At 43.7% G+C, this 27,003-nt stretch overlaps 1 protein-coding gene across 1 annotated transcript; it reads left to right on the plus strand.

Moving 5' to 3' along the window:
• Positions 1 to 3,844: 3,844 nt before the first annotated feature.
• Positions 3,845 to 24,274, plus strand: LOC138717535 (lutropin-choriogonadotropic hormone receptor). The gene is made up of 11 exons (XM_069851047.1): positions 3,845 to 3,999; positions 12,014 to 12,085; positions 14,571 to 14,645; positions 16,666 to 16,740; positions 17,290 to 17,364; positions 17,457 to 17,534; positions 18,450 to 18,518; positions 18,874 to 18,948; positions 20,127 to 20,312; positions 21,194 to 21,274; positions 22,410 to 24,274. The coding sequence occupies exons 1-11, from the start codon at positions 3,845 to 3,847 to the stop codon at positions 23,656 to 23,658; spliced, it is 2,190 nt and encodes a 729-aa protein (XP_069707148.1). The 3' UTR covers positions 23,659 to 24,274.
• The last annotated feature ends 2,729 nt before the right edge of the window (positions 24,275 to 27,003 follow it).

A 27,003-nucleotide genomic window follows, 5' to 3' on the forward strand; every position in this document is an offset into this window, starting at 1 on the left:
TGTGATGCTCTCCTGTCCTCTGACAAACTTGCTGAAAGGGGGAAGACTCAGAGATATGACATGTCTTGTTACTGGCACAAATCCAGCCTTTGGCGAGCCTTAAGTCATAAACACCTGATGGCCACTGGCACTCTTCTTTAAGAACAGAATATGGAAGGTAAGGGAAGAGACGTGCCCCTGCAGGCTGTGGTATCTTGCATTACTGCCAAAGACGTCACTGCAGCTCATATTCAAACCAGCTTCAAGCTTGCTGGCTCCTGTACGACAACCACAGCACCTATCCCAGCCCTGAGATGCAACCAGCCACAGGCAAGGCAGTACCACCGCTCCAGCACTCCTGGTAGGCACAGCACAGAGAGGCAGTCATGTCCTCAAACACAACACACTGCTCTGAGACCCTCCTTGAAGGCATCTGAGCACCAGTGAAACGCCCCAAACCACCAAATCCTGCAGATAACACAGGCAACACATAGCACCTGCCAGGCAAGGAGTGACAGTGGGTGTCACTCAGCAGTGCTGCTCCTCATGCTCCTCCGAAACACTTGTCAAACAAGTGGGTTATTCAAGATGCACTCTTTTGCCTGACTTTGTGAGCACAGGCGGCTATCTGCAGCCCAGCGTGCCTTTCCTGACGTAAAGTCTGCATACAGTCAGTTCAGGAACTGAGTTGCTCCTCAGGAACCATCGGCTTGGCAGGAGGAGTCTCGAGATGGGACTTTCTTGCTTGCCTGCCTTCCCAAATCAGTGTATAAGAGCATAGGTCAATAACACAAGAATACCCAGATCTTTCCTTGCTGATCGATTCCTGCTCCCTTAGGAAAACAAGCTGAAGTGTCCCAGACACCTGGTACTGCTCATGGCACTGGCAGATGAGTGTCAGGAAAGGGTCAGCAGCACCATAAGGACAGACTTCAACTGCCCTTCACATGAGCAGGATCTCCCAAGGGCACAATGTTATCCTGCATTTGTCAGCTGGCACAGTTCAGTCAGTCCCTCCTTTTCACAACGACTACTTTCCTTGATTTCAAAGGTGATGGGGAGGTGAGGAGGGGAGGACAGAGCAATATAAAGGCACGTGTTAGCTGGAATTATATAGACCATCCATCAGAACAATGCCGTAGTAGTGGTGGAGAAAAAGAGTATGCCAAGCATAGTGGAACAAAGTGATGGAGTGCACCTCATAACCATTGCAAGGCCAGAATAAAAACTAATGTCACTATCAGCTGAAACAGAACTGATGATGTTCCAGGAAGGAAGAAAGTTGAGAAAATAGTATTGCACTTGAGCAGGACAACCAAGCAGGGCTTTGCAACCCTACTTTTCTGTGCAAGACCCAATTCCAGTTCCTGATCTGGATGGCCACAAGTCATGCTGGTGACACTAGACCACAAGAGTTGCTTAGCACTTGGTATCTTCACCTCATAGAATCAGAGAATCATAGAATAGTTTGGGTTGGAAGGGACCTTAAAGATCATCCAGTTCCAATCCCCCTGCCATGGGCAGGGACACCTCCCACCAGATCAGGCTGCCCAAGGACCCATCCAACCTGGCCTTGAACACCTCCGGGGATGGGGCAGCCACAGCTTCCCTTGACAAACTGTTCCAGTATCTCACCACTCTGATGGTGAACAAATTCTTCCTTATATCAAGCCTAAGCCTGCCCCTCTCCAGTTTATACCCATTCCCCCTCATCTTATCACCACAAGCCCTTATGAATAGTCCCCCTCCAGATTTCTTGTAGGCCCCTTGCAGGTACTGGAAGGTTGCTATAAGATCTCCTCGGAGCCTTCTCTTCTCCAGGCTGAACAAGCCCAACTCCCTCAGTCTGTCCTCGTCTGGGAAGTGCTCCAGCCCTCTGATCATCTTTATAGCCCTCCTCTGGACAAGTTCCATATCCTTCTTACGTTGAGGATTCCAGAACTGGACACAATACTCCAGATGAGGTCTCACAAGAGAGAAATAGAGAGGTAGAATCACCTTCTGCGATCTGCTGGCCACGCTTCTTTTGATGCAGCCTAGGATAGAGCTGGCCTTCTGGGCTGTGAGTGCACCTCCAAGCCCCACTGAGAATACAGAGATGCTCCTGGACCCCGTGTGTCTCACACTACTCATTCCTGTCTCACATTTAGTCATAGAATCATAGAACGGCTTGGGTTGGAAAAGATGTTAAAGATCATCCAGTTCTAATCCCCCTGTTATTGGCAGGGGCACCTCCCACTGGATCAGGTTGCTCAAAGCCTCATCCAATCTGGCCTTGAACACCTCCAGGGATGGAGCAGCCATCAGTTCTCTGGGCAACCTGAGCAACTGCCTCACAACGCTCACATTTCTTCCTAAGATCTCATCTAAACCTCCCCTCTTTCAGCTGAAAACCATTCCCTCCTCACCCTATCCCTGCAATCCCTGACAAAAAGACACCACACCACCACCCCCAGGTTCCCTGCAGCACCTTTCAGTACTGGAAAGCTGCTCTAAGGTCTCTGTGGAGCCTTCTTAGGTCTAGGCTAAACAAGTCCAACTCTTCAGCCTGTCTTCATAGAGGAGATGCTCCAGCCCTCAGATCATCTTCAGAGCCTTCCCTGGACTTAGTCCCAAACAACAAAACCTGTAAAAGGCTTTACTATTTGATTCCATGATTTTAAAGCTACAATTGGAAGTGTCATCTTGGGCAAAACCCTTTACTCCTTGACTTTTTCACGGATTCACTTGAAGATGGAGGTAGCTTTTGATGACACACTCATTCCCTTCTGCTTAGTTTGCAAATCACACTCTGGGGAGTGATTAACTTTTTTGGTGGTTTGCTCCATCCCTTGCTATAAATAGGGTCCTATAAATAGAGTTCTATAGCTTCTAGTTGTAGTAATAAATAATAACAACAGCAATAATGATAGTTATGTGGGAAACAGCCTCTTACAAAATAAATGGACCACCATGAAGGTAAGTAGTCCAAAGAATGTGATTACTTCTTCCACGCAAAGGGTATAATTTTGATAAAGTAACGAGTCACACACACACAAAATGCCCTGATCCCTCAGCAGGCAAGTTACAATCCATCAGTGACACAGTAACTGTGTGTAGAGCCCTAAGAAAGCCTTGGTCAAGGGAGTCTGTATCCCAGCCGTTCACATCCACTAATGAGGCTGCCACAGCTGCACAATAAGAATTAAACCGGATAAGGGGAATGCAAGATATTTTCTCCCAGAGAGAAACTCTCAAGATCGTTAATGGCCAGAAAAACGGGAGTTTCCAGGGCACAGGCTGACTGCAAGGACTGCAAGGACGAGAGGGAATGGCCTCACGCTCTGCCAGGGGAGATTTAGGCTGAACATTAGGAAAAAAATTTTCACAGAAAGGGTCCTTGGGCACTGGAACAGGCTGCCCAGGGAGGTGGTTGAGTCCCCTTCCCTGGAGGTGTTTGAGGGACGGGTGGACGAGGTGCTAAGGGACACGGGTTAGTGTTTGATAGGAACGGTTGGACTCAATGATCCGGTGGGTCTCTTCCAAACGGGTTATTCTATGATTCTATGATCTCGGCTTTCCCAGCTGACAGCCTGTTGCGTGCGTGCTCTGCACGATCACCAGGTAACACCTGTGGCACAGACAGCATCCCTCGCGCTCCCACCGCTCCCAAGAGAGGGAGTTCGCAGAGCAAAGGGAATTTTCCTCTCCACCTGCGGGCTCTCGCCCAGCCGCCCCATCCCCAGCCGGCCGGGGAAGGTCACCCCGCGGAAAGCCGGCGGTGGGGGGGGTCGATCCCGCCCCGGGGCGGGGGCGGGAGGAGCCGGGGGTGCCGTGCGGGCGGCGGGGAGAGCGGCGAGAGGAGAAGCGGCGGGAGGTCGAGGCGATGCTGCCCTCGCTGCTGCCGCCGCTGCTGCTCCTGCTGCCGCCGCCGCCGCCGCTCCCGCCCGCCGCCCGCTGCCCGCCTCGCTGCGCCTGCACCCAGCGCGCCCTGCGCTGCCCCGCAACGCCACAGGGGGCGCTGCCCGCGCCCGCCCGCGCGTGAGTGCCTGGGGACATAGGGGTAGGGGGAATGGGACACAGCGCTGGGGGGGGGGCAGCAGGGAGCCCAGGGGGGCAAAAAGGCCAGGGGCATCTTGGCTTGTATCAGAAACGGCGTGACCAGCAGGTCCAGGGAGGTTATTCTCCCTCTGTACTCGGCACTGGTGAGACCGCTCCTCGAATCCTGTGTTCAGTTCTGGGCCCCTCACCACAAGAAGGATGTTGAGGCTCTGAAGCTTAGTAAAGCTGGTGAAGGGGCTGGAGAACAGGTCTTATGAGGAGCGGCTGAGAGAGCTGGGGTTGTTTAGCCTGGAGAAGAGGAGGCTGAGGGGAGACCTCATTGTGCTCTATAACTAGCTGAAAGGAAGTTGTGGAGAGGAGGGTGCTGGCCTCTTCTCCCAAGTGACAGGGGACAGGACAAGAGGGAATGGCCTCAAGCTCCACCAGGGGAGGTTCAGGCTCGACATCAGAAAAAAAATTTCACAGAAAGGGTCATTGGGCACTGGAACGGGCTACCCAGGGAGGTGGTTGATTCACCTTCCCTGGAGGTGTTTAAAAGACGGGTAGACGAGGTGCTCAGGGACATGGTTTAATGGCAGATGGGAATGGTTGGACTCAATGATCCAAGAGGTCTTTTCCAACCTGGTAATTCTATGATGCTGCAGGGCAGAGGGATGCCATGGGGTACACTAGGCATGCCAAGGCATGGGGGCAGTACTCACCCCACGGAAGCTTTCTCATCACAGTTCTGGAGCACCATCTGTCCCATGGAGGTGAGAAAGTTTGGTAATGCACTTCGGGCTGCAGTTGTATTTGGTTGTCCGAGTCTGGAAAGTCTGGCAAGAACCCAGTGGGATTCTCTGTAGGGAGAAGACATACACACATCCTTTTGGGATGTTTTCCTTCCCAACTCCGCATGCCAGCAGCCCCGGTGGCAGGGGGAACAGGTGCAGTTGTGTGAACTTTCTGTGGGTATAAACTGGAGAGGGGCAGGTTCAGACCAGACATAAGGAAGAATTTCTTCACCGTGAGGGTGGTGAGGCACTGGCAGAGGTTGCCCAGGGCAGCTGTGGCTGCCACATCCCTGGAGGTGTTCAAACTATTCTATGATTCTATGTTCTCCTGCTGTGGCAGGAGGCAAAAGCTGCCATTCTCATTCCAAAAAAAAAAAAGCAGCCTAGGTGACTTTAAAGAAACCTGGTTAAAAGGTTAGTATTTGTTCTTAAAACTTTTGCCAGTTGTAGGCTTTGTTTGTGGGTTTTGTTTGTTTGTTCTTTCACAAATCTGACTCCTCACACCCTCTCCTCCCAAAGCTCATCCAGTTTAAAGCCTCCTCTATTAAAGCAACAAAATCCTCCAAGCAGGGCTTGTTGCCTCCTTTCAGGACAAGTCAGTGGCCAATCTTTTTTCCCTCTCTATCAGAAAAAACCTCTGCTGTGAGCTGTTGTCAGGTGAACCATATTTCAGGTGTACCAGCAAGTCTTCCTCCCCAGTGCTCTTCTGGGAAATAGGATTAAGTTATAGTGACAGGGAACTACAGGCATTCCTATACCCTGGTCCCAATCCATTCTCCATGCTCATGATCAGACCAGACCGAATCCTTGATATACGTAGGTACTCAAGTGTTGTTGTGTTGTTTTCAGGCTCAGTTACAGCACTGATCTAAACAATCACGGCGCCAAAATACAGGATTTGCCGACCCACAAACAGCACAGTCACTGTTTCTCGGATCCCTTCGTTATCTGTGCATGAATTGAGCTGAGGTTTTCTTATGCTCCTTGTGGTAACAAAGCTGGTGTTTTCTATTTTCATCCAATTTGTTTATAAATTTAACATGCTCTTGAAATTCCCCAGGGATGATACTATCCCTGATCTCCTCTTCCCTGTCTCCCTAGCTCTAGAATTTACAGGAGCAAGAAATACGAATTTTTATTAACCTAGAGCCATGTGACTCCTTCCTCAAAGTATGTTTTTAGAAACTTCTCTGTCTAAATTTGTATACTCCCTATTTCCCAATGTTACCTTAATGTCAGAGAAAGCAGAGCCTGTAGACACTGGAGAATCTTTCTGTAGTTATTGCAAAAAAACATGTTTCTTCCCCAGTGTTCATACCTACACAGAGCAGGCAGGAGAACGGTCACATCAGGGATCCCTGTAGCAGCAGAAACAGAGAGGTTGGTTTTTGTAGGAATCTGGCACGTTTATTAGGACGATGCACATCACAGCCCAGAGAGGTTATCAGAAGCTCTAAAGTTGTGTGATTTTTTTTTTCATTTTTAGTTTACTCCTTTATTTTTCCTTTTTCCATCTATCACCCCAAGAGCAAACCACATCCCAACCCCAGTGATCAGGTTAAGAGAGATAATGGTCTTCTGGCTGCTGGCACTTCTGCTTCACTCAGATCAACAGGACGAGATGATAGGCAAAAGTAGGGGAAGAATTTTTTCCCTTCAACCTTAATATAACAGTTAATCTTTGCAGTTGTTCACAAAGTCCAGGTATTAGGCTAGCTGTAGAAACCAACTTTACAGTCAGAAAAGAGCTCAACCAAGATTCTGCTCAGTAATGCTACAGAGAAAATACTTATGCTCAGATGTCAAAACCCAAATCTGTCTGCATTTGCACAGACATGTCCAGCTCCTTCTACGTCCTGGCCACATCCAACCTGATTTACATAGAACCTGGAACTATACTACTAAATTTCAGTTTCTTTGTATTTTGCGGTTTTTGAGGGGCTTATGTTCATCAGATAGTGACCGAGCTGTACCAATGGATGTGGTCTCTAAGCCTAAAGATGCACATATAGGCTCACTCCTTTTTTCAGTTCTTACTCACATTCTTTGACTTACCTCTTCCTTTGATTTTCATACTTGTGTCTTCTTATCCACTTATCTGTCATCGGGGAAAAAGTGCTGCTTCTAGGTTATTCCAACACAGTTCCTCAGGTGCCAACATTCTTACACAGTAACATAGAAGCCAGAACTCAGAGAAGATCTTCTTACGAGTATGGTCAGTCAAGAAAACACCAATCTGCAACTCCAGCTGTACCCAAGTTATTCAAGCCCTGATGCTGTAATGAGCACCTTTTGATAATTTGTTACAGCCCAAGCATATATCCTGTAGGGAAACTCCAACCATTTTTCTTTAGCCACGTTAGTCTTGCCATGTCCTATTATTGCTGGAGGAATTTTCTAACTGATCAGACTTCCAACAGTTTGCAGAAGGAAGGGTTTTATACTGTCCTGCATTGATCATAATTTTCTCAGGCTCCTGTTTTTAATTTGGACATTTGACAAACACTGTAGAACTCCATTAATCCGATACCTTTGTATATCATTTTAGCTATAGAAGCGATGCATCTTCTTAGTCTCAGCAGAAAAAAGAATCTTTAACACACCATTATAATTTGAAACAAACCATGATTTGGGGTTTTCTAACTGGATAGGGTCCCAACTCCAGCTGTACAGTAACAGGAATTGGATACCCAATATCTTTCTGCTCCTTGGAAAATCTAGTTTCATAGTGGGGTTCCCTTTGCCGTGCCTGAATGCAACCCCGGTACGCAGGGCTTCTGCCATAGGGTTGAGTGGCTTAGGATTAGTATCAGGCACCAAATCCAAAGCTTTGTGGCGAAAGCCTGAACAAGCAGACAGTTCTACTGTGTCTTTACTGTGGGCATATTTGGATCTTTGGGACTGACAGAGGAATTCAGTTTGAGGGCCAAAGTGTATTTCATTGGAGATAATGTTTCATCACCCATCATCGCCTAGTCAAAGACTTTGACTAGTCTTTGACTGCTTGTTTGATAGATCCAGCATCATAGTTTGCATTTCAGATAGACAATGCCTGATATAAAGGGCTTTTAAAATCAATGCAAATGTTTTAAATTGCCCTCAGAAGCTGATAAAAATCCTAGAAAGGTGGTGGGGTTTTAGTCTCAGTTTCAATCAATAGTCACAGTGCTTCTGAGTTCAAGTCCAGGAACACAACAGAATAAAATGTTTGCCACTCCCAGCAAGTCTACCTTATGCATTCACCTTTGGGGCATTAGAAATACGAGTAATCCTATAAAACAGAGATAATAAAATATAACACCCAACACCGCTACAGTAACACATTCATACCTATTGCTGTACGGCGTGTGTTCTTTTTTTAATTGATTACCATAAATTTAACACATCACTTCTTGCAGAAGGCCAATTCTGTCACACGGGGGTTTTCTCCAGTGATGTGAATGGGCTTGGGCTTTGATTCCTCATCAACAGGACTGCAAGTGGTCTCACAGCAGGAGAAACAGAAGGTGGTCCCCGATGGCCTTGGTATTCCCAGTAATAGGAAGATAACAATCCCTGTGGAAAATCCACACTAGATTTACTATTCCAAAACTAAAATACAGGAAACAAATGCCAGCTGAAGGGAGAAGGAAGGTGTCCCTGCCCCTGGCAGGGGGGTTGGAACTGGCTGGTCTTTAAGGTCTCTTCCAACCCAAACCATTCTGTGATTCTACAATTCTATTTTAGCTACCAAGCAAAGACAGGATTTGGTCAACCTAGGCACCATTCCTCTCTTTCCCAATGTTCTTGAATAGTCTTAGAGATATTTAGCCTGTCTGCTTAAAATCTTATTGCTTACAATGGGCCACCTTGAAAGTCTGGTTTGATTTGCAGAAACGCTAAGGGCTAGTGAATGCTGAGAAGGCTGGCTGGCTCCCCACTCCTTTCTGTAGAACCTTTCTCTGAGGATGAAAAGTTCTGCAATTATCTGAAGCTGCAGCATTGTCAGCTGCTGAATGGCAGGAGTGAGTACAAGCATACAAGTTGTGATGTATTAACTATGAAAGAAACATTACAGGTTTTCTTAGAAGTACAAAAGTTCGTCCTATAACTAACAATACTCTTTCAAACCAGTGTTGGTGACTTGCATTAATGATGGATGCATCCCTCCTTTCATGAGCTATAGAAGCCAAGCTGGTACCACAGGCAAGTTAAATGTATAAAAGCTTTGTAAAACCCAGTTTATTCTTTCTTTTTTTTTTTTGTCAAAACCTTCCTTCGCTCTTTGAGATGAATAACTGGTTACATCTGAGTGTTACAATCCCAGTGCTATCAGAAAGAAATCAATATTTAATTCCTTTCAGTACCTGCTTGGGTTTCATTGTGTGCTATCAAAGACATCGGTCATGCTCGATAGAAGAGACTTTAGCACATGAGATAAGCTCTGGGTTTACTCAGCACTTTGGGAAAAACTAAGCCTACAACAAGCAGTTCGAAACTCTATTAATGTAAATGCGTATAGACACACACAAGCTGGACTGCACTCAGCAAGCTAAAGGATCTTCCAAATCTTTGGAGTAAAGGAAAAGACATGTAAATGGACACGGTTCCCTTTAAGAAAGGCAGGGGCTGAGATAGAAACCACAGAGGTAAAGCAGACAAGAGTAAGGGTGGAAATGTTCACCTTCTGGGTGAATTTAAGAGGCCAGTATTGATGCGGAAGGGTCTGTGTGAGCCACACCAGTATTTTGGGGATTAGGAAAGAGTGCTGATTATTATCTGCCTTTTTCCTTTGTTCTTGGTGTTTTGTGAGATGCTTAGTGGGAGGAGGTAATGTCAATGCAGATGAGTTCACACTTCCAGCTATCAAGGTGAACTCAGGGGAATTAAAAAGCAAAACCCAATGAAGTTGAAAGGCAGAATGGTTTAAGCACCATCATGCAGTTTAAAATGGAAAGCCCTTGGTCATCCCACTGCAATTTAATGGCACAGCTGAGGTGGCTATGCTCAAAGCGCCATTGCCAAAGGCTTTCTGTAGGCAGCAGGGAGCATGTTGCTCTGAGCCACACATGACAGGAATTTAGAGCCACCACACTGCTCACCAGCACATCACAGGGAGCCAGGAGGCTCCTGGGCTGCAGATTTTGGTGTGGTTGAAAGCCAAGACCTGTCTTTATTTTTTTGCACTTCAAGGCCATTTTCTTTTGTAAATGGCAATATTTTTTGCAAACAGTTTCAGCAAAGCTATGTTTCATTTTGCAAGCAGCCCAGTTGATGGTGCAGTGACAAAGGGGTTCCTGCTGCCAGGGTTATTGAGCAGGAGGTTCTCAGCTTCTACTTTTCAGTTTTGGCTCAGTGTACTACTGCAGGATGATCTCTACCCTTCTGTCATAGAATCATAGAATAATTAAGGTTGGAAAAGACCTCTAAGCTCATCCATTGCATCTGTCAGCCCAACACCCCTGTGCCTACTAAACCATGTCCCAAAGAACCACAGCTATACCTTTTTAACCCCTCCAGGGATAGAGACTCCACCATTGCCCTGGGCCTTCAGCACCAAATACATTTTTTAAGACACATGACTTACTTTCATTTCTGATTTAACCATATTTTACACACAACACAACATGCCAGCATCCATGTAGTGTCAGGAACGACCCAATCACAGTGGCAGCAAAACCATACATCCTTACAACAACCCTATTAGGGAGGGATTGTTATTCCCAGGTTCATAGAATCAAGGAATGGTTTGGGTTGGAAGGGACCTTAAAGCCCATCCAGTTCCAACCCCATGCTGTAAGACAGGGACACCTTCCACTGGATCAGGTTGCTCAAAGCCCCATCCAACTTGGCCTTGAGCACCTTCACGGATGGATCAGCCACTTCTCTGGGTGACCTTTTCCCGGGCTCACCACCACTCACAGGAAAACATTTCTTCCTAAGATCTCATCTCTATCTCCCTTCTTCCAGCTTAAAACTGTTCCCTCGAACCATATCCTTACACTCCCTGATAAAGAGCTTCCTGACAGGGAGTCGAGGTGCAAGGAAACTAAATGATTTGCACCAAATCATACAGACTATCTGGAATGTAGCTAGGAATTGATTCCGTAGTACATCCAGATCTGTAACCCCAAGACATGCTTATGTATGACAGCCTTCTATTATATTGTGTGAGCACGATGCATGTGTATATATATATAGGTATATAAAATATGTCTATATATATTTATACAGACACACATTGATAAACATTTTAATTGTTTTCATATAAAGGATTATGACAACAAAGAAAAAAAGCAGATTATATGAATAGCATGGAAATATTTCAGTCAAAAAACCTCGAGGGAGGTTTTTAAGGATGAGAAACAAATGTCTCTGGCTAGATATTTGTAATTATAAAGCAAAATGGGGCAATGATCTGTTTGCACAGAGATAACAGCTTGAAATATGTTAAATATTTTCCTCTGGCCATTATCAGGGAGAGTGTGGTCATGGCTAGATAAACTGGCTGGTAAAAGTACTGCGATGCAGTAGAATGCTAAAATGCAGATCTGTCTTCCACATTGTTATTAACTTCTCAGTCAGAGTAACTAACAAGTTAAAAACCGGAGATATATACTTGCTTTTAATTGACTAACCACACTGATGCAATTTATTTACAAAAAAGAAAAACCCAACAGCAACACAAACAACCCCTCCCCCCAGCCCAAAACCTGAAACCCCAACCAAAAATCCCCCACATCAGGCTCTTCTCCTCCTCTGGGATCGCTTCTACACTTGTACACAGCCAAAGAACCAGCAGTAAATTCAGCCTGCCATGCTACAACCTTACAGGGGCACTGATGGGAGGAAAACATGGTCCAGCAAAGGTAAAGACACTGTTTTAGAGAGAAAAAGCTTGACATGAGAGCCGCTTTTCCTGGGGAACTAACTAAATAAGCCTACAGCCTTCTTTTGATTGTGAATGTAGCGGACTACTTCTATCAGGCTATTAATTTATTTACTAGGTTAAGATTATTATTGATTTGAAGGTGATTAGTCTCAAAGTTATGCCCCGATAGCCTTTGAATTCCCTTTAGCTGAGATCAATGGTAAACGGATCAGGTTCTAGGGGTATGGAGAACCGCAGGTAAAATAAAGCAGCTTTTTCTGCTTTGTTGCTTTTCTGCCCAATGCAATGGTGCAACCTGTAAACAGGGAACCCTGCAGCTTACAACCCTTTCCTTCCGCTCTTTTTTCAGATCATTTACTCACCTGCCTGTAAAAGTAATCCCATCACATGCATTTGAAGGACTGAGAGATGCCTTCATCATGTAAGTTGATAGCATTTTCCATACACTTTTCCTTAATTTCTTGCTAGAAATTCCATCCAAACTCTCCATCCCAAGCAACACATTCGTACAATATGTGAAATATGGGAAAATGTGTTGCTAAAGCATTCTGTTGGTGAAAAAAAAAAACCTAAAACACCGGGGAAGGATAAAATAGCATTACTTTTCTTATAAGCCATATATAAAAGATTCTTGGAAGAGGTAGGAATTTCAACAGTTGTTTAACAGATCATGTAATGAAATATTAATCATGTTGGAGAGAAGTGGATACAAATTAATAACTGATGGTGGGTGCTTTTGATTGGCAGAGGAGCTACATTTTTATCATAAAATGTTATCACTGCCACGATAGCTATGGCTTTCTGTGATTGTACATTTATGTAGTACCCAAAGGAGATAGTTCTTCGTTGTTTTGCACCAAGAGATAAGCTTGGCAGGGTCCCTTTCTTGGACCTTTTGGTTTACAAGCGTTGTAATTTTGCACACCAGCTCTATGCTGCATCCCCTCCCTTGGCTTTGTACCTATTTTATATCAAGGACTGGAACCATAGGGCTCATCTCACCACTCTTGGCCCTGTTGTTATTCTGCCTGAAAGACAGCAGGCATGAGCCTCCATTATTTATTATTTGTTATTTTATCTGCATTAAATGGTCTCTAAAGGACCCTAGTGCAGTGCAGAACAAGAGAATGACCTCCCTCAGAACTTAAGCAACAGCAAAAATGATGCTGCTTTCTTTTCAAGGTGCATTTTTTATACTTCATTTATGAAAAGCACACAGTGCGTCAGATATTAAAATATATATTAGATGTTGCGTAATTTATTTTCAAGAAAACAAAAAGGTAGGAAACCCTTTTGTGGTGCACTCTTGAAGGCAAGGATGAGGGTAATACAAATGTCCGAATAGACCCAGCTGGACTAACTTAGCTTTTAGTTCTCAAAATATAAATTTCAGTGTTCTAGCAAGTAAAAAGTAAGCTAGACTCTGCTGCATGTGTTCCACTGCAATAAAGTCTTACAGCACAATCCAACAGCACTGTATTCTTGCATCTTAATGATTAATGGGAATTTATTGTTTTCAGATAGAAGACTAACTTAAATCAACAAATTTTCTCCTACCTGTATGACTTGAGGCTATTCTTTCCCTGAAGTGTATGCACATACTATTCTTCACAGGGAATGCTTTGTTTATTGACATTTTCCAAGCCATAAAGAGAATTTAATTGATTTCCTTGCATCCTGATAACATATATCTCCAAATTAACAGCATAGGAATTGATGCATTTGTCTGGAGTCAATCTATAGAACACTTTATAATTTGATTGAGATTTAGTGCTACTTCGAAAAAATGCATATTTTTAAATGATAAATCTCTAAATCATCTGTTTGGAAACTCATCATCAACTGCAAATCAGATGATAAATTCTTCTCCCTGCCGTAACTCATTCAAATGTTTGTAAATGGGGAGCCAGTGGCAGGGAGGAGGGACCCCAGGGAAGGGCCATGTTCAGACCCCAGACCTAAAAATGTCTTTAAGTCGAAGGGGTTTTATATCAACACCAACAGGTGTTGTTTTCTTGTAATTACAACTGAAATATCTCCAGGCCTGTAACAATACCGGCTCTGATTTTGTAGATCTTGGGTCTAGTTTGTGTGACCTTACAGTCAAGTCTGTCAAGGTCAAACACTGTTTTGAAGACCTTTCCCCTATGTATGCATCAATATATACTCTTTACTGTCAGGAGTCAATTCTGCATAGCCCCATAAGTCTTAATCGAGTAGGCATTTAACAAGCATCAAATAAGTGAATTTTTTTCCTCTATATTCAGCATCATTTACTATTAGCTACATGTGTAGAATAGGAGCATCATTACATCAAAATCTGATAGTGCCCACAAAACCAGTCACATTGGTTGGTGTAATGATGAAAAAGAGCCAATTCCTTTCAGATTGCATATGTGCAATGAAAATGGTATTTAAATCCAAAAATTATTCATTAAGTACCCTGAATGCATATTTGTGTGTGTGCATTTGTGGATTAATGACTGTCAAGCCGACTTAATAATAGTGTATGAAGCACTGTGAACATTATCCACATCCTTGCCCATGCAAATAAATTCACTAAGCAGGACCAACGATGGGAGCAAAAGGCTCACAGGCTTGGGCTCACTCCATTTACATTAGTTCTGGCCACAAGACACCCCTTTACCCACAATTTACTGAGAAGATGGAGACTGGTTGTTACTAAAATCCTTATTCCAAAGGGCTAGCTTATCCCTTAAGTCCTTATTCCAAAGGGCCAGCATATCCCTTTGCCAAAGGAGGAAAAAGCTGGGGACTCTCAAATCCTGCTGGCACCAGCTGGTACAGGGTGTTGAACAACTATCTATAAAAGAAGGTAATATATAGGGGAAAGCTGATTTCTGGTATCTTTTCCATTCATGTATTGCTCTGCCTTTTCATTACAGTGAAATCTCTCAGAGCGACTCCCTGGAGAGAATAGAAGCAGGTGCTTTTGATAGCCTTCCCACCTTGTCTGAAATGTAAGCATCAGTTAAAGACAGACATCCATATCGTGATTTAGGATCATCAAGGAGTAAACAGTCTGCAGAGAAGTATTCCTGAACCAAATCTTCCTCCATTACTTCATTTGGCTTTCATTTAGCTCTATGATGAGAAACATCTCTCTCCAAAGTACTGTATAAAATAGCAAGCACTCCATAAGGTCTCGCCTTAGAGACGTAAATCACACGGAGACATCCATGTGTATAAAGTCCCATTGCTTTCGGTGAGCTCAGTGACAGGAGTAGAGCTCTGTGCCTACTTCTGCCAGCACTGTCGAGCTTTCTAAGCAAGGGAATAATTCGAGATGACAACAGATGAGAAAAATCTTCCTTTTTGAAGCTGCGGTTTTCAAAGCTCTGCAGTATTCAAATGCATCTGCTTAGTATGCATAGCTCTTCTTCTGAACACTGAAATATTACTCAAACAGAACATGTACTGATTTTAAACTTGACCTGCATAGCACAGGCATCTGAGAGAGTGAGACAGTTAAAGCAGGGACTAAGAGAATGCGCTAAAATATTTAGTGAAATTGGGAACCATAAGTCTGATTCAATATCTCATTACTGCCTGTTCCACACAGCGTGATCAGCGAGTGGCTTAAAAATGGTGCAACTAAGGGAGGACAAATCTGTCTTCTTTTTTTTTTTCCTTGTACGTGAACTCCATTGAAGCCAGTTACTTCTACGACATACAGGTTTGTCCATCTCTGACTGGGTTCAGCTTCCACTAGAATTAGTCATGGGTTTAAGGAAGGAATTTAAGATTTGACCTGATGCACTCACCTACAGCTTATGGATAGCTTGTCGTTTGCCAAAACCAAAAAGCTAATCAAGGCTATTAAGAGCTACAGGAGAAAACCTGTTTGACTCGAGTGCTCTAACCCTTTGCAGTGCGAGGCATGGAATGTCCCAGGCTGCACTCAAGTCCACTTTCAGTGGATGATCAGGGTAGGTGGGTCTTATCGTATTCTTGGATTTGAACTCTTGTTTCAGTTCCATATGCAAAACCCTTTGTATTTGGTAAATTGTGCATAGGGAAGGCGCTGGGCTATTGGGCTTTTATGCAAGCATATAGGTTTACCAGATAGTATGGCTGCAGAGAGTGCTCCTTGATTGAGAGGATCTGTCCTATTTTGTGAGCAACCACTAGAAAACATTATTTCATAGAATCACAGAATTATTTAGGCTGAAAAAGACCTTTAAGGTCACTGAGTCCAGCTGTAGTAAACCAAACGCTTCCAACTCCACCACTGAACCACATTTGTAAGCACCACATCTACACAGCTTTTAAATCCCTCCAGAGATGGGGCCTCCACCACTTCCCTTGGCAGCCTGTACCAATGCTTGACAACCTTTTCTGTGAAGTAATATTTCCTAATATCCAGTGTAAACCACCCCGAGACAACTTGAGGCCATTTCCTCTCATCCTATCACTTGTAACCTGGGAGGAGAGACTAACACCCACGTACTTATCTCCCAGTCTACGCAGATCTAAGCAGGTATCTGGTGCTACTGGCCACTCCTCTGATAAAGACCACAGTGCTCTAACAGTTTAAATCATCTGAGGAACTGCCTTTCCTGGACAGGCAAAGCATCAGTAATATGCTGGCAACAAGGGATGATGCAAAGGGATCTGATTGCAGGGCAAGGACCAGGCACATGCACATATGCACAGAGCTCAAACTCCTTGCTCAGCCCCAACTCCAGGATCACCAGTTGGAGGCACAGTCATCGCGATGGTAGCATCATCAAAATGTTCAGTGTGTTAGGCACACTACGAGCCCAGAGCACATATAGAATGATAGAATTATTTGGTTGGAAAAGATGCACTTTTCCAACTTTAAAATACACTATTTTTAGAAAGCTTGTTCACAGCCAGAGAGCCTTCTGCCCTATTCTGCACTTGACTTGTTTCTGATAATGCCAATTGCTAGCAAAAGTCAGGACCCTCCCGAATGCACGACAATTACAATACTGAGATACTTTTCCCTCATTGCAGATTAATCCTGAACATGAAAAATCTCTTGCACATCGAGGATGGAGCATTCAGAAACCTCCCAAGGCTAAAATATTTGTAAGAAAGTTCCTTTTCTTTTCTCTTTGCCCCTTTTTTCCCTCTAAAATAGTGGACAAATTACAAAAAAGAGTATAAGGAACAAAGGTTTTCATGCATTACGGTACACAAAAGTACCTTCATCATTTACAATGGCTTTAATGAGCAGTTAACCATTAGTGAGGTCTTTCAATAGGCAAGAAAATAAAGTAACTCAGGACAGGACATTAACAGACAAAACAGTAATGAAGCCTGCAAATTAGTTCTGTTCAGGGCTTATTTCTAGAATAAAGCTTTTGGATAGACAAGAAACCATGCAAAGGGGGTAACTAAGTTCTGTTCCTTATGTTTCATGTAGAGAGATGTTCTGCTTCTCCATGACACTGCGTGAGGATACTACAAAACAATAGTTACAAGTTTTACAAACACAATGGGAGCCTAATTAAAAAATATTATATTTGTCACTCACCTTTTAATACTTCGTTAAACTCATACCTACCAAGTTGGCTGCTTTTTGCATCCACTCCAGTCATCTTTTCTCCTGTAAACAGGGATTCTGCTTTTCTCTAGGAGCATTTGTAACACTGGAATAAGACAATTTCCAGACCTGACACAGATCTTCTCATTAGAAGCCCATTTTATTTTGTAAGTAGAACCCAACCTAACCCAGCTGTGGGTCCTTCCAACTTGTTCCTACATCACTGACAAAAATACCTTGTTTTTTTTCCCTCCCAAAGGGAGCTCTGCGATAACTTGCGTATGACAACTATACCACAAAATGCTTTCCAGGGGATGAACAATGAATCACTGACACTGTAAGTAAAATAGGATAATGCTTCTGCTTGAGGAGAGCAGCTCGACTTCACAGAAATCTAGAAATTTATCCCTGCATAATACATGTCTGTATTAAGCGTTGAATTTGAAGCCCTTTTGTATTTGAAGCATGAATTTAACATTACAAATGCATGTTTCTCAGTGAAATCAGGCCTGTAGGTTAGGTCTCCTAATGAAGTAAAAGAGCTGGACTTCAGATGCAGGAGAAACCCAGCACTCATTACCTGGCCTGAGGGTGGGGTTCCAAGAACCCAGGCTGGCACCAAGAGTCCCTGCACAGCGCAGGGAACAGCAAGGTTTCCACAGCATGAGTCAAGCCTGGCAGCAGCACTTTGGAGGAGCAGATAGCTCACTGACTGCCAGATGAAACACAGCTTGGCCCTGCCTCTCGTCCAAGCTGTCTCTTGTGCTGCTGGAAGATTTTTCTTGCCACAGAGGATCTACAATCCAGCAGCACGCTCCAGGCTTTAGAGTTGCTTTCTATCTGACACTCTAGCTCTTGCAGGATTCCATTTACACATGCTGACACCACAAAATCCAGGTCCTCTGCCTCCAGGCTGTAGTCTACTTACCTGAAATAATGTCTTGTTTCTGGATCTCAGCCCGAAGCTTAGAACAGGAACAAGTCAGCCCCTTGATGGAGCAAGGATCTGTACGTAAGAAGTTCTCTTCAACAGCTCAACAGGAAGACGCTTAGGGAATTTAAGCTGCAATTTTATCTTAATGTTAGACTTCAGATAAGTCATGCAGTAGTTACCCGTGTTCTTTATAAGATAGACCCTCTAATCATGAAAATGAATGCAGCATTAAGATTTGGAACCTGTAGTACGTCACATAATCTCATCTTCTCCAAATCTTTTTCCCTTACATGTTTGGGGTTTTTTTTAAATCCCCAGCAAGTTATATAAAAATGGATTTGAAGATATCCACAGCCATGCCTTCAATGGGACAAAGCTGAATCAACTGTGAGTATGCTTCCCTCCTCACTATTGTTTCTAAACAACAAATAATAGCTTTAGTACAGTCAAAGGCTTTTCACTGGCTGTCTTGCATTTCCTGATATCCATTAGAAAACTGCATGTTCTGGGGTCTTTGTGACTCCATTGTGAATCCTGCATCACTTCCAACTCTTCCATCCCTTAGAACACTGCAGTTTTTATGATTTTAATAAAATCTAATAAATTCTGAAATTTATCACCAATAGTGGAAACGCTTAGGCCAGATATTGCAACAACAATCAGTGTGGTGGGAGAAGGATTGAAATAAACAAGACAAAGAAACTAAAATAGATGTAAAGAGAGTTAACGTTTGATTCCACAGAATCCTGAAGGACAATAAGAACCTCAGGTGGATCCACAATGATGCCCTGAGAGGAGCCACGGGACCAGATGTCCTGTAAGTATCCATTACTCTGTTTCCTGGGTTTATATGGATCCCACGGGAACTGCACTGTGATCCATGGGCTGTGTCATGTCAGCAAACATGGGCTTTGAGTCTGGAAGGAATATTCAGCTCTTACCCTCTGCCTGTAAAATGAAAACATGGGAATGAGATGCTTCGAAATTACAGAGCAGAAGGCTCAGTTTGCACCATGACAAATGCACAGGAGCCAGTTCTGGTGCTGACATTGACCTCCACCTCTTGGGTATCTCAGCCTTTCCTTTATATGTGCCAGATCCTCTTGATCCTATTCCTGTGCCTTATATTCCTGATACTGCAAACTAACTGATCTTTTGGTAGGATGAGTGTGTTTTTACAACACATCATTTTAGAATTCGGTTATAGCGGTGCACTAGCTGATTGCAGGCTATAAGCCTGTCCTGAATAAACCACATTATTAGCATCCTCATGCTTTATTAATCAAGCACTTACAGGAGGGCTGCACTGGCTGTAACTCCATGCAATAAAACACAATGGGTGGTTCTGTAAATAGCATTCTGTGCCACACATGCCATTTTGTTCCTTTTATAGGTGCTTTACAGTACGTAGCTTCACTAAATAGCACTTCACAATTGTAGCCTTTTCTCCCATTTAATGGCCTGACTGCAAAAATCCATCATCATGTCAATGGCCTTTCCTCAAGCAAACAGCTCTGGAGATGCTCTAAGACAAACTGCTTAAGTTTGTCTTGGCAAGAATGATGGATACTTTTATGTGTTTTAATTAATAACATTTAATTAAAGCACCTAGAACGGCTCTTCAGAGCCAAGCAGAGAGCCAGGAGAGTCTCCTACCTAGTAACTGGCTGGAGAGTCATATTCATCCATTTTCTCTCCCTTTCTCTGGCCTAAAGAGACATCCTTCACACCGTGCACAGTGGCTTTCAAGGAGAGAGGCCAGGGCACAACCTGTTTCCCCAGGACAAAGAGTTACTCACCTCACAGGGCTCCTGGGATGCTCTCAGCCTGCTGCTCTGCGGTTTCACAGACCACATTTCTGAGCTGGGTATCAGGTGGTGAAGCAGCTTTGCGGTCTTAGACCTTTGTGAAAAAAAAGGAGTTGCTGTTACATACCATCACGCTTTAATGGTATTTTTATACACATGAAAAGAGAAAGCTCTCTTTATCTCACAGGGATATTTCTTCCACGGCGCTGGAGTCCCTGCCTAGCTATGGGCTGGAAGCCATTCAAGTCTTAAATGCAAAGTCATCTTACTCGTTAAAGAGCCTGCCGCCACTGGATAAATTCAGCAATCTTCTGGAAGCTGTCCTAACGTACCCCAGCCACTGCTGTGCTTTTCGAAACCTACGGACAGAAAAGTAAGTCCAAATAGCACATTATTGTATTGCAGGACTTCAGAAGCTCCAAAATAGCAATTCTGCTTTATTCAGCTCATGAGGTTTGATTATCCTTAATCCAGTTACAAGGAAGCTGTGGTACATAGCGAGGTCTCACAGGAAATAACAGATCTCTGCCAAAGCCAGGAAAATTACCTCCATTTATTTTAGAACAGAAACGGATCCCATCCTGTGCCCAGGATCCACCAGCAGGAACATTATTCTAAGTTTGCTTAAAGCTTACATTTTTCTTGGTATTTCAACTAAAAAGCCCACTGGCCCACAGAAGATAGATCTCCATCAATAGCATAGTGCCCTAAAAAGAACCCCCTGTAGCCTCTAGCTACGTAGCTTATGATAGGATGACCTGGTAGAAGAGGCAGGCTTTCAATTACCCTCCCCCTCCCCCCAAAATTAGAGGGGTAGTTAGGAACCTACAGAAACGGGTTTCTCAGTTGAGTTCCGGTCATTTCAGATAACAATAGACAGTACCACTCTCCCCACAATTTAGAACGATGGCACAGAAAGATCTTTGCATCTGCTAATTTGAGTCAGTCAATCCAAGACAACTGGAGCTAAGTTTACAGCATTTTTTGTTTCGAAGAAATCAACCCTCAGTTGGCTTTCAGCAGCCAAAGCAACTCCATATGGGTTTAGTTGAAGCTATCCTCATACCCCCCATGAGGCCCTGCCTACTGTTGCAGTATTTAAAGCCTTCTCCTCCCCACTTCCAGAGGTCTACACAAACATTCACACTGCTATGAACCATCTGATGCTTACCTTGCACATCTGTAAAGATCTCATCTGAAGAGAATTTGGCCAAAATCCAGACTGAACTAACTTCCTTTTCATCCTTCTTTCAGACAGAATTCCTTGCTTTCCATTTTTGACAACTTCTCCAAAGAGTGTGAAAGCACCATGAGGAAGCCTACTAATGAAATATTGTAAGTACCTCCCTGCATCCAGATGCTGGAAGCAGCAAATATGAACCTCCCCCTCCTGCTGTTCACATGTTTCTTGTAGAACAGCACGTCTTTTGCTGCCAATTCAGTCACCCTTACAAGTTACACAGTGGTAATTTTATTATCATTAAACTCAGTTATGTGATTTTGATGTTCAAAAGGAAAGAAAGAAGAAAAAACATAATTCCATGAGCTTTCCTCCAGCTTCTCTTCTGAATTCTTGAAAGGCTTTCAAAACAGTGATTAAATATTTACGAAAGTTAATGGCCTACATGGAGACTTTTTATGCCCTGAGATAACTGTAGTTGTTTGTGTGATTCAAAGAAGAGCCACTACTGTTAATATTTTTTTGCCTATAGAAAGGATAATTCAGCATTTGCATGCCAGTAGTTTTCTGCAGTAAAAATAAGAGTCCTCAAATTATGACCCCATGGAACTGGTTTACCTCTTCTCAATGGGTCTTTCCATATCCTCGCAGTTCTGTTTCAGTGTCCAATGGGACAATGAAAATAGGTAACATTAAACCTGTTCTGTTGGCCATGCTGGATGACACAGGCTCTAAACCAGGCTTTAAGGGAGAGGGTTAAGGGTTTGCAGCTATTTATCCCTCTACAGCTAAATACGTGACCTTGGCACTTCTCCTTAGCCCTGAGGTCCTGTAGGCTCAGCACTTTGTTTGGGAAGAGCATTTCCTAAGGGAGATAATGGTGCACCATTAAAATCCTTAGGTTATTTTAGTCTAGTTTGTCTGATAAACCTATATATACAACAAACCTATAATCTATCAACCCAAGCGTTACTTAGATGGAACTGTAGTCTACATGCAGGAAGAGAAAGATGGCTCACTTAGAGCAACCCAAATAAAGTACTTACAAGTAAGTAAGCCGTATAAGAAAGCATTCCTGTGGATATGACTGCGACCTCTGCTGCTCTCCAAGGCTGCCACCCAAACAAAAGGCATCTTTACAAGGCTTCACTGCATGTAAACACCCTGTGGAAACACAGCTAGGAAATAACTGTTTTAAAACAACCATTATCTGTTGTATTTTACAAAAGAGTGCGAGCAGCATGCAACAAATAGCTCACTTCTATTTGGGGGCGTATGTTTTTGTAATAGTTACAGAGATGACTCTTACAACACGTCGCTGTGGTCAGTGGGAAAGAACACGTACCGGTTTGCAACAGATGAAGAAACCTCTCCTTACAGCTACTCAGCCATTTTTTATGACAGCGAAATAACCGGCTTCGACTTTGAGTATGACTTTTGTCAGCCTAAAATACTCACGTGCACTCCGGAACCAGACGCATTTAATCCCTGCGAAGACATCCTGGGATACAGCTTCCTGAGAGTCCTGATCTGGTTTATAAACATCCTTGCCATCGCCGGCAACTTCACCGTGCTCCTCGTTCTCACCACCAGCCATTACAAGCTCACCGTTCCTCGCTTCCTCATGTGCAACCTCTCCTTTGCTGATTTTTGCATGGGGCTCTACCTGCTGCTCATCGCTTCCGTTGATGCTCAGACGAGCGGTCAGTACTACAACCACGCTATAGACTGGCAGACAGGCAGCGGCTGCAGCACCGCTGGCTTTTTCACAGTATTTGCCAGCGAGCTCTCGGTGTACACGTTGACGGTGATCACGGTAGAGAGGTGGCACACCATCACCTACGCCATGCAGCTGGACCGCAAGTTACGGCTGAGGCACGCTGTGCCGATCATGCTCGGCGGCTGGATATTCTCCATTCTAATAGCAGCGCTGCCTCTCCTTGGGATCAGCAGCTACATGAAGGTCAGCATTTGTTTACCCATGGATATTGAAACGGGTCTTTCCCAAGCCTACATCCTGCTGATCTTAGTGCTAAATGTTGTCGCCTTCATCGTCATTTGTGCTTGCTATATCAAGATTTACATAGCTGTTCAGAATCCAGAGTTGGTGGCTGCCAATAAAGATACCAAGATTGCCAAGAGGATGGCGATACTGATCTTCACAGATTTTACCTGCATGGCCCCCATCTCCTTTTTTGCCATATCTGCTGCCTTTAAGGTACCTCTCATCACAGTGACAAACTCCAAGATTCTGCTGGTTTTATTCTACCCCATCAACTCCTGTGCAAACCCTTTTCTCTATGCCATTTTCACCAAAGCGTTTCGAAGGGATTTTTTCCTGCTGATGAGCAAGCTGGGTTGCTGTAAGAGCCGAGCAGAGCTTTACAGGATGAATTGCTTTTCTACTTATACCTCCAACTGCAAGAACAGCAGCTCAGCCACGGCGCCCAACAAAGCCTCACAAGCACTGTTGCTCCTGTCACTGTTAGAGAAGCCGTATCGGGCAGTACGAGACAAGATTTCTTACAATGAAAACTAAACCAGATCACCAGTAGATGCAGTGCTTTGCCAGCTGAAATTATTCTAATGACTAGGAATTACTTTGTATCATCTTGAACATTACATAGAATCATAGAATGGTTTGGGTTGGAAGCAACCTCAAAGCCCGTCTAGTTCAACCCCACTGCCATGGGCAGGGACACCTTCCACTGGATCAGGTTGCTCAAAGCCTCATCCAACCTGACCTTGAACACCTCCAGGGTTGGAACATCTACCACTTCTCTGGGCAACCTGGCTCCGTGCCTCACCACCCTCACAGGAAAACATTTCTTTCTAATATCTGATTTCATAATAAATAAAAACACCAGTCAATAAGTCTTGCGCAGTGTAACCGTTCTGAGATTCAAAGTGGTGTTTTCCCTTTTCTTCATTTGCAACAAAACGCAAAACTCTTCTTTGGAGGACCCAGGAAAGCCCAAGAGTAGTCAAAGCGCTCTTGAAGTTAACGGGTACTGTGACAACTGCAGCCTGGCTCCTTTCTCTCCAACTCTGCTTCCCTGGCGTATTTAGAGCCTGTCTGCTAAATTTCATCCCTTCTTTTTAAGCTCTGCGCTGGCATTGTTGGGTTATAGAAAGGGGCACTGAACTAAATGCTTCCTTTCATTGCACCAACAAAAACCTGCAATTACCCAGCCACCTACCATTAGGTTGTAAACCTGTCCCCAAGGAGAAAAGCTGACCTGCTGACTCTTTGGTTAGTAGCAATTTCACAGTTTACATTAGATCTCTGTCTGAGCTGGTAGGTAATTTAATTTAAAAAATTAACCCATATACAACCACATACAATCTGGAAATGACAACAGATGCAATAGCTGTAAAACTTCAGCTGCCACACACAGGACTTTATTTTGTGTTATTTATCTTAGGTGTGCACACACAAATCACCCAAGCTGTGAAGACTCCTGCTCAGCAGCAGGATAGCTGCTGCCTGCACAGGTAAATAAGCACTGCCTTGTCTTCTCTTCAGGGACAGTCTCATGAATCCTTTCTACATGCCCACTTCTCTGGCATCCCCAGTGCTATTCCGGATGCACTGGTGACTCCTGAGCACTCACAGTCCAGCTCCATTCCCAGCTGATGAAGCAGAGTAGCTACGTTTCAGTGACTGTATTTTCCCATACAAATCTCTCTTCTCTTTCACTATGTGTTGCCTGATGGTAAGGGAATCCAGGCTTGTGGCTGCGTTCCTAATTTACATAAGAACTAAACATCCCATTGTTATTGAAGCATATTTACTCTGTGTCAAATAAGCAGTCACCCTTAGTTCACTTGTCATAAGCTACCATCAGACTGTATTGAAGTCAGAGATTCCCATGTGTAAGTTCTTACCTGCATCGTAGGTGCCAAACAGTCTGTACTGAGGGACAAGCTGCATTGAATGCCGGGCAAGATCCCCACTGGAATCTCCCCCAGGCACCTCTAAGGAGGCCAGGTTCAGCATTGCCCAGTCTTCTGAAAATGAGGGGCTGCTACTGGGAAGCTCACAGCCCTGTAGGCAAAAACAGATGGAAAAGCTGTGGACTGTGAATCAAGCCTCTTCCTAGGTGGCTCTATTCTTGGCAGGTTGATTACATTGCCTCTAATGGAAGGAACAAGCACATGCTTACATTCCATCAACAGTGTGAGACACACGTGGCAGTTTATGGTTCACAAAAGGTGAAGCAAATGTGTTTTTATTTGAGCTTCTAGTCAAAGTTTTAGCATCTCAGATCACATTCCACAGATGATACTCACAGCAACAGATCCTCACCTGAAGCAACACGCACCTCCCCTGCAATCAGCAGAGCAGTGCAGCTGCAAGAGATCTGTGCTTTCTCCAGAGCAGGCACAGCCCAACAGTTATTGATGGCCACCGAAAGTGCAAACTGATAAGTCAGAAAATGGTATTATTGCCAAAATGTTAAACCTCTTACACTTTCCTTCAAGCCTGTGACAGCAAGAGAGTAAAATTCTGTGTTCCCAAGCCCACCTCTTGTTCTCAAAACACTGCACTGCAAATTACATTTGCTTCATGTTAATGAATGTTACTTTTTATTAGTACTGGTTTATCATTAGCTTATCATTGTGTGAGTTAGAAATAACATCTCAGACCCTCTCCCCTTCAGCTTGACACCATTATTTCACTCAGTGTCAGAACCTGGTAGGTCAGCATGGCTGTACTCTCCATCAGTCCACACAGATGGGGAACGAAGCATGACTGAGAACAGACTCCTAAGACTTCACGGTTTAGGAATCAATAACAAATCCATATGATGCACATCTTTACGCACACCAGCTCCTGAGCTTAGCAATGAGCACACAGGACTCCTAGAGGATGTTTAGCTAGAATAGAAAGTAAAGACACTGGTGAAAAAAAACCACATACATGGCCTAAGGCTTCTCTGTGCCTATCTCAACACTGATTTTCGAGACTCATTTCTTTGGATGGCGTATGTCCTGCACACAGTTTAGGACATGGCAAAACAACATCTCAGCTGAAGAATAACTGATTTACTTTCATTATATTTCAACAGGACAAGAGCTCACAAGCCCATCCTTCCCATCCACCCACCACATAATGTTATCAGGAAACAACATAAAAAGGAAACAAATTAGATATAGCAACAACTCATGGTACCTGCCTTACAGAGCTGTGTGGTAAAAGGAAAGAACAAGAGCTCTGGGCATTTTTCTTTTGGTACCTGCTGTAAGTTGAGCAAAATCTACCAGAGAATAGAATAATAATCACTGGTTTAAAACAAACAACCCACAAACAACAGAAGTAATTTAATTTATATGCTTCATTTTTTTTCCTACACACATAAGTGAGCAAAGTGGTAAAAGCAAAGCTGTTACAAATATTTAGATTCATGCTAAAGCTTCTCACGCAAGTTACACTTTTTAGTTTATCTCTATTTTTTGTAAACTCACCTTCTTTCTGGTGTAAAATTTTTGACAGCCATTTACTGAAGTGTCTTCGCTGACCATACCTGGTATCATACACCTCTTCCCACCACATCTGCAGCAACGTATCAGCAGTGAAAATCAAAAGCATTAATACAGTAAACTATTCCAATCCAAAACATCCCAGTCTAATCACTGCTTAAGTCATAGCCTACATATTTTAATAAAAACCTTTTTTTCCTGTATTAAAAACTAAAGGATTTTTTTAAGGTTTTTTTTCCTTTTAATTGTAATTATTTTACTCAGACTTTTAAGGCTTAGCCAATGGTCATTTAATGGCACCATTAACAAAACGCAGAGCAATTCTTGTTTGCTTAGAGAGAAGAGAAGGAAAGTCAGTCCTTCTGCAGAAGTACAGCTAACCATCCATAGCTCTGGAATG

The sequence above is a fragment of the Phaenicophaeus curvirostris genome, chromosome 2 (genome assembly GCF_032191515.1).
Source record: "Phaenicophaeus curvirostris isolate KB17595 chromosome 2, BPBGC_Pcur_1.0, whole genome shotgun sequence".
NCBI lineage: Eukaryota > Metazoa > Chordata > Aves > Cuculiformes > Cuculidae > Phaenicophaeus > Phaenicophaeus curvirostris.

Coding starts and splice junctions, on each gene's coding strand:
- LOC138717535 (XM_069851047.1), top strand. CDS start 3,845: ATGCTGCCCTCGCTGCTGCCGCCGCTGCTGCTCCTGCTGCCGCCGCCG. Junction 4,000..12,013: donor CTGCCCGCGCCCGCCCGCGC/GTGAGTGCCTGG, acceptor CTCTTTTTTCAG/ATCATTTACTCACCTGCCTG. Junction 18,519..18,873: donor GGGACAAAGCTGAATCAACT/GTGAGTATGCTT, acceptor TTGATTCCACAG/AATCCTGAAGGACAATAAGA.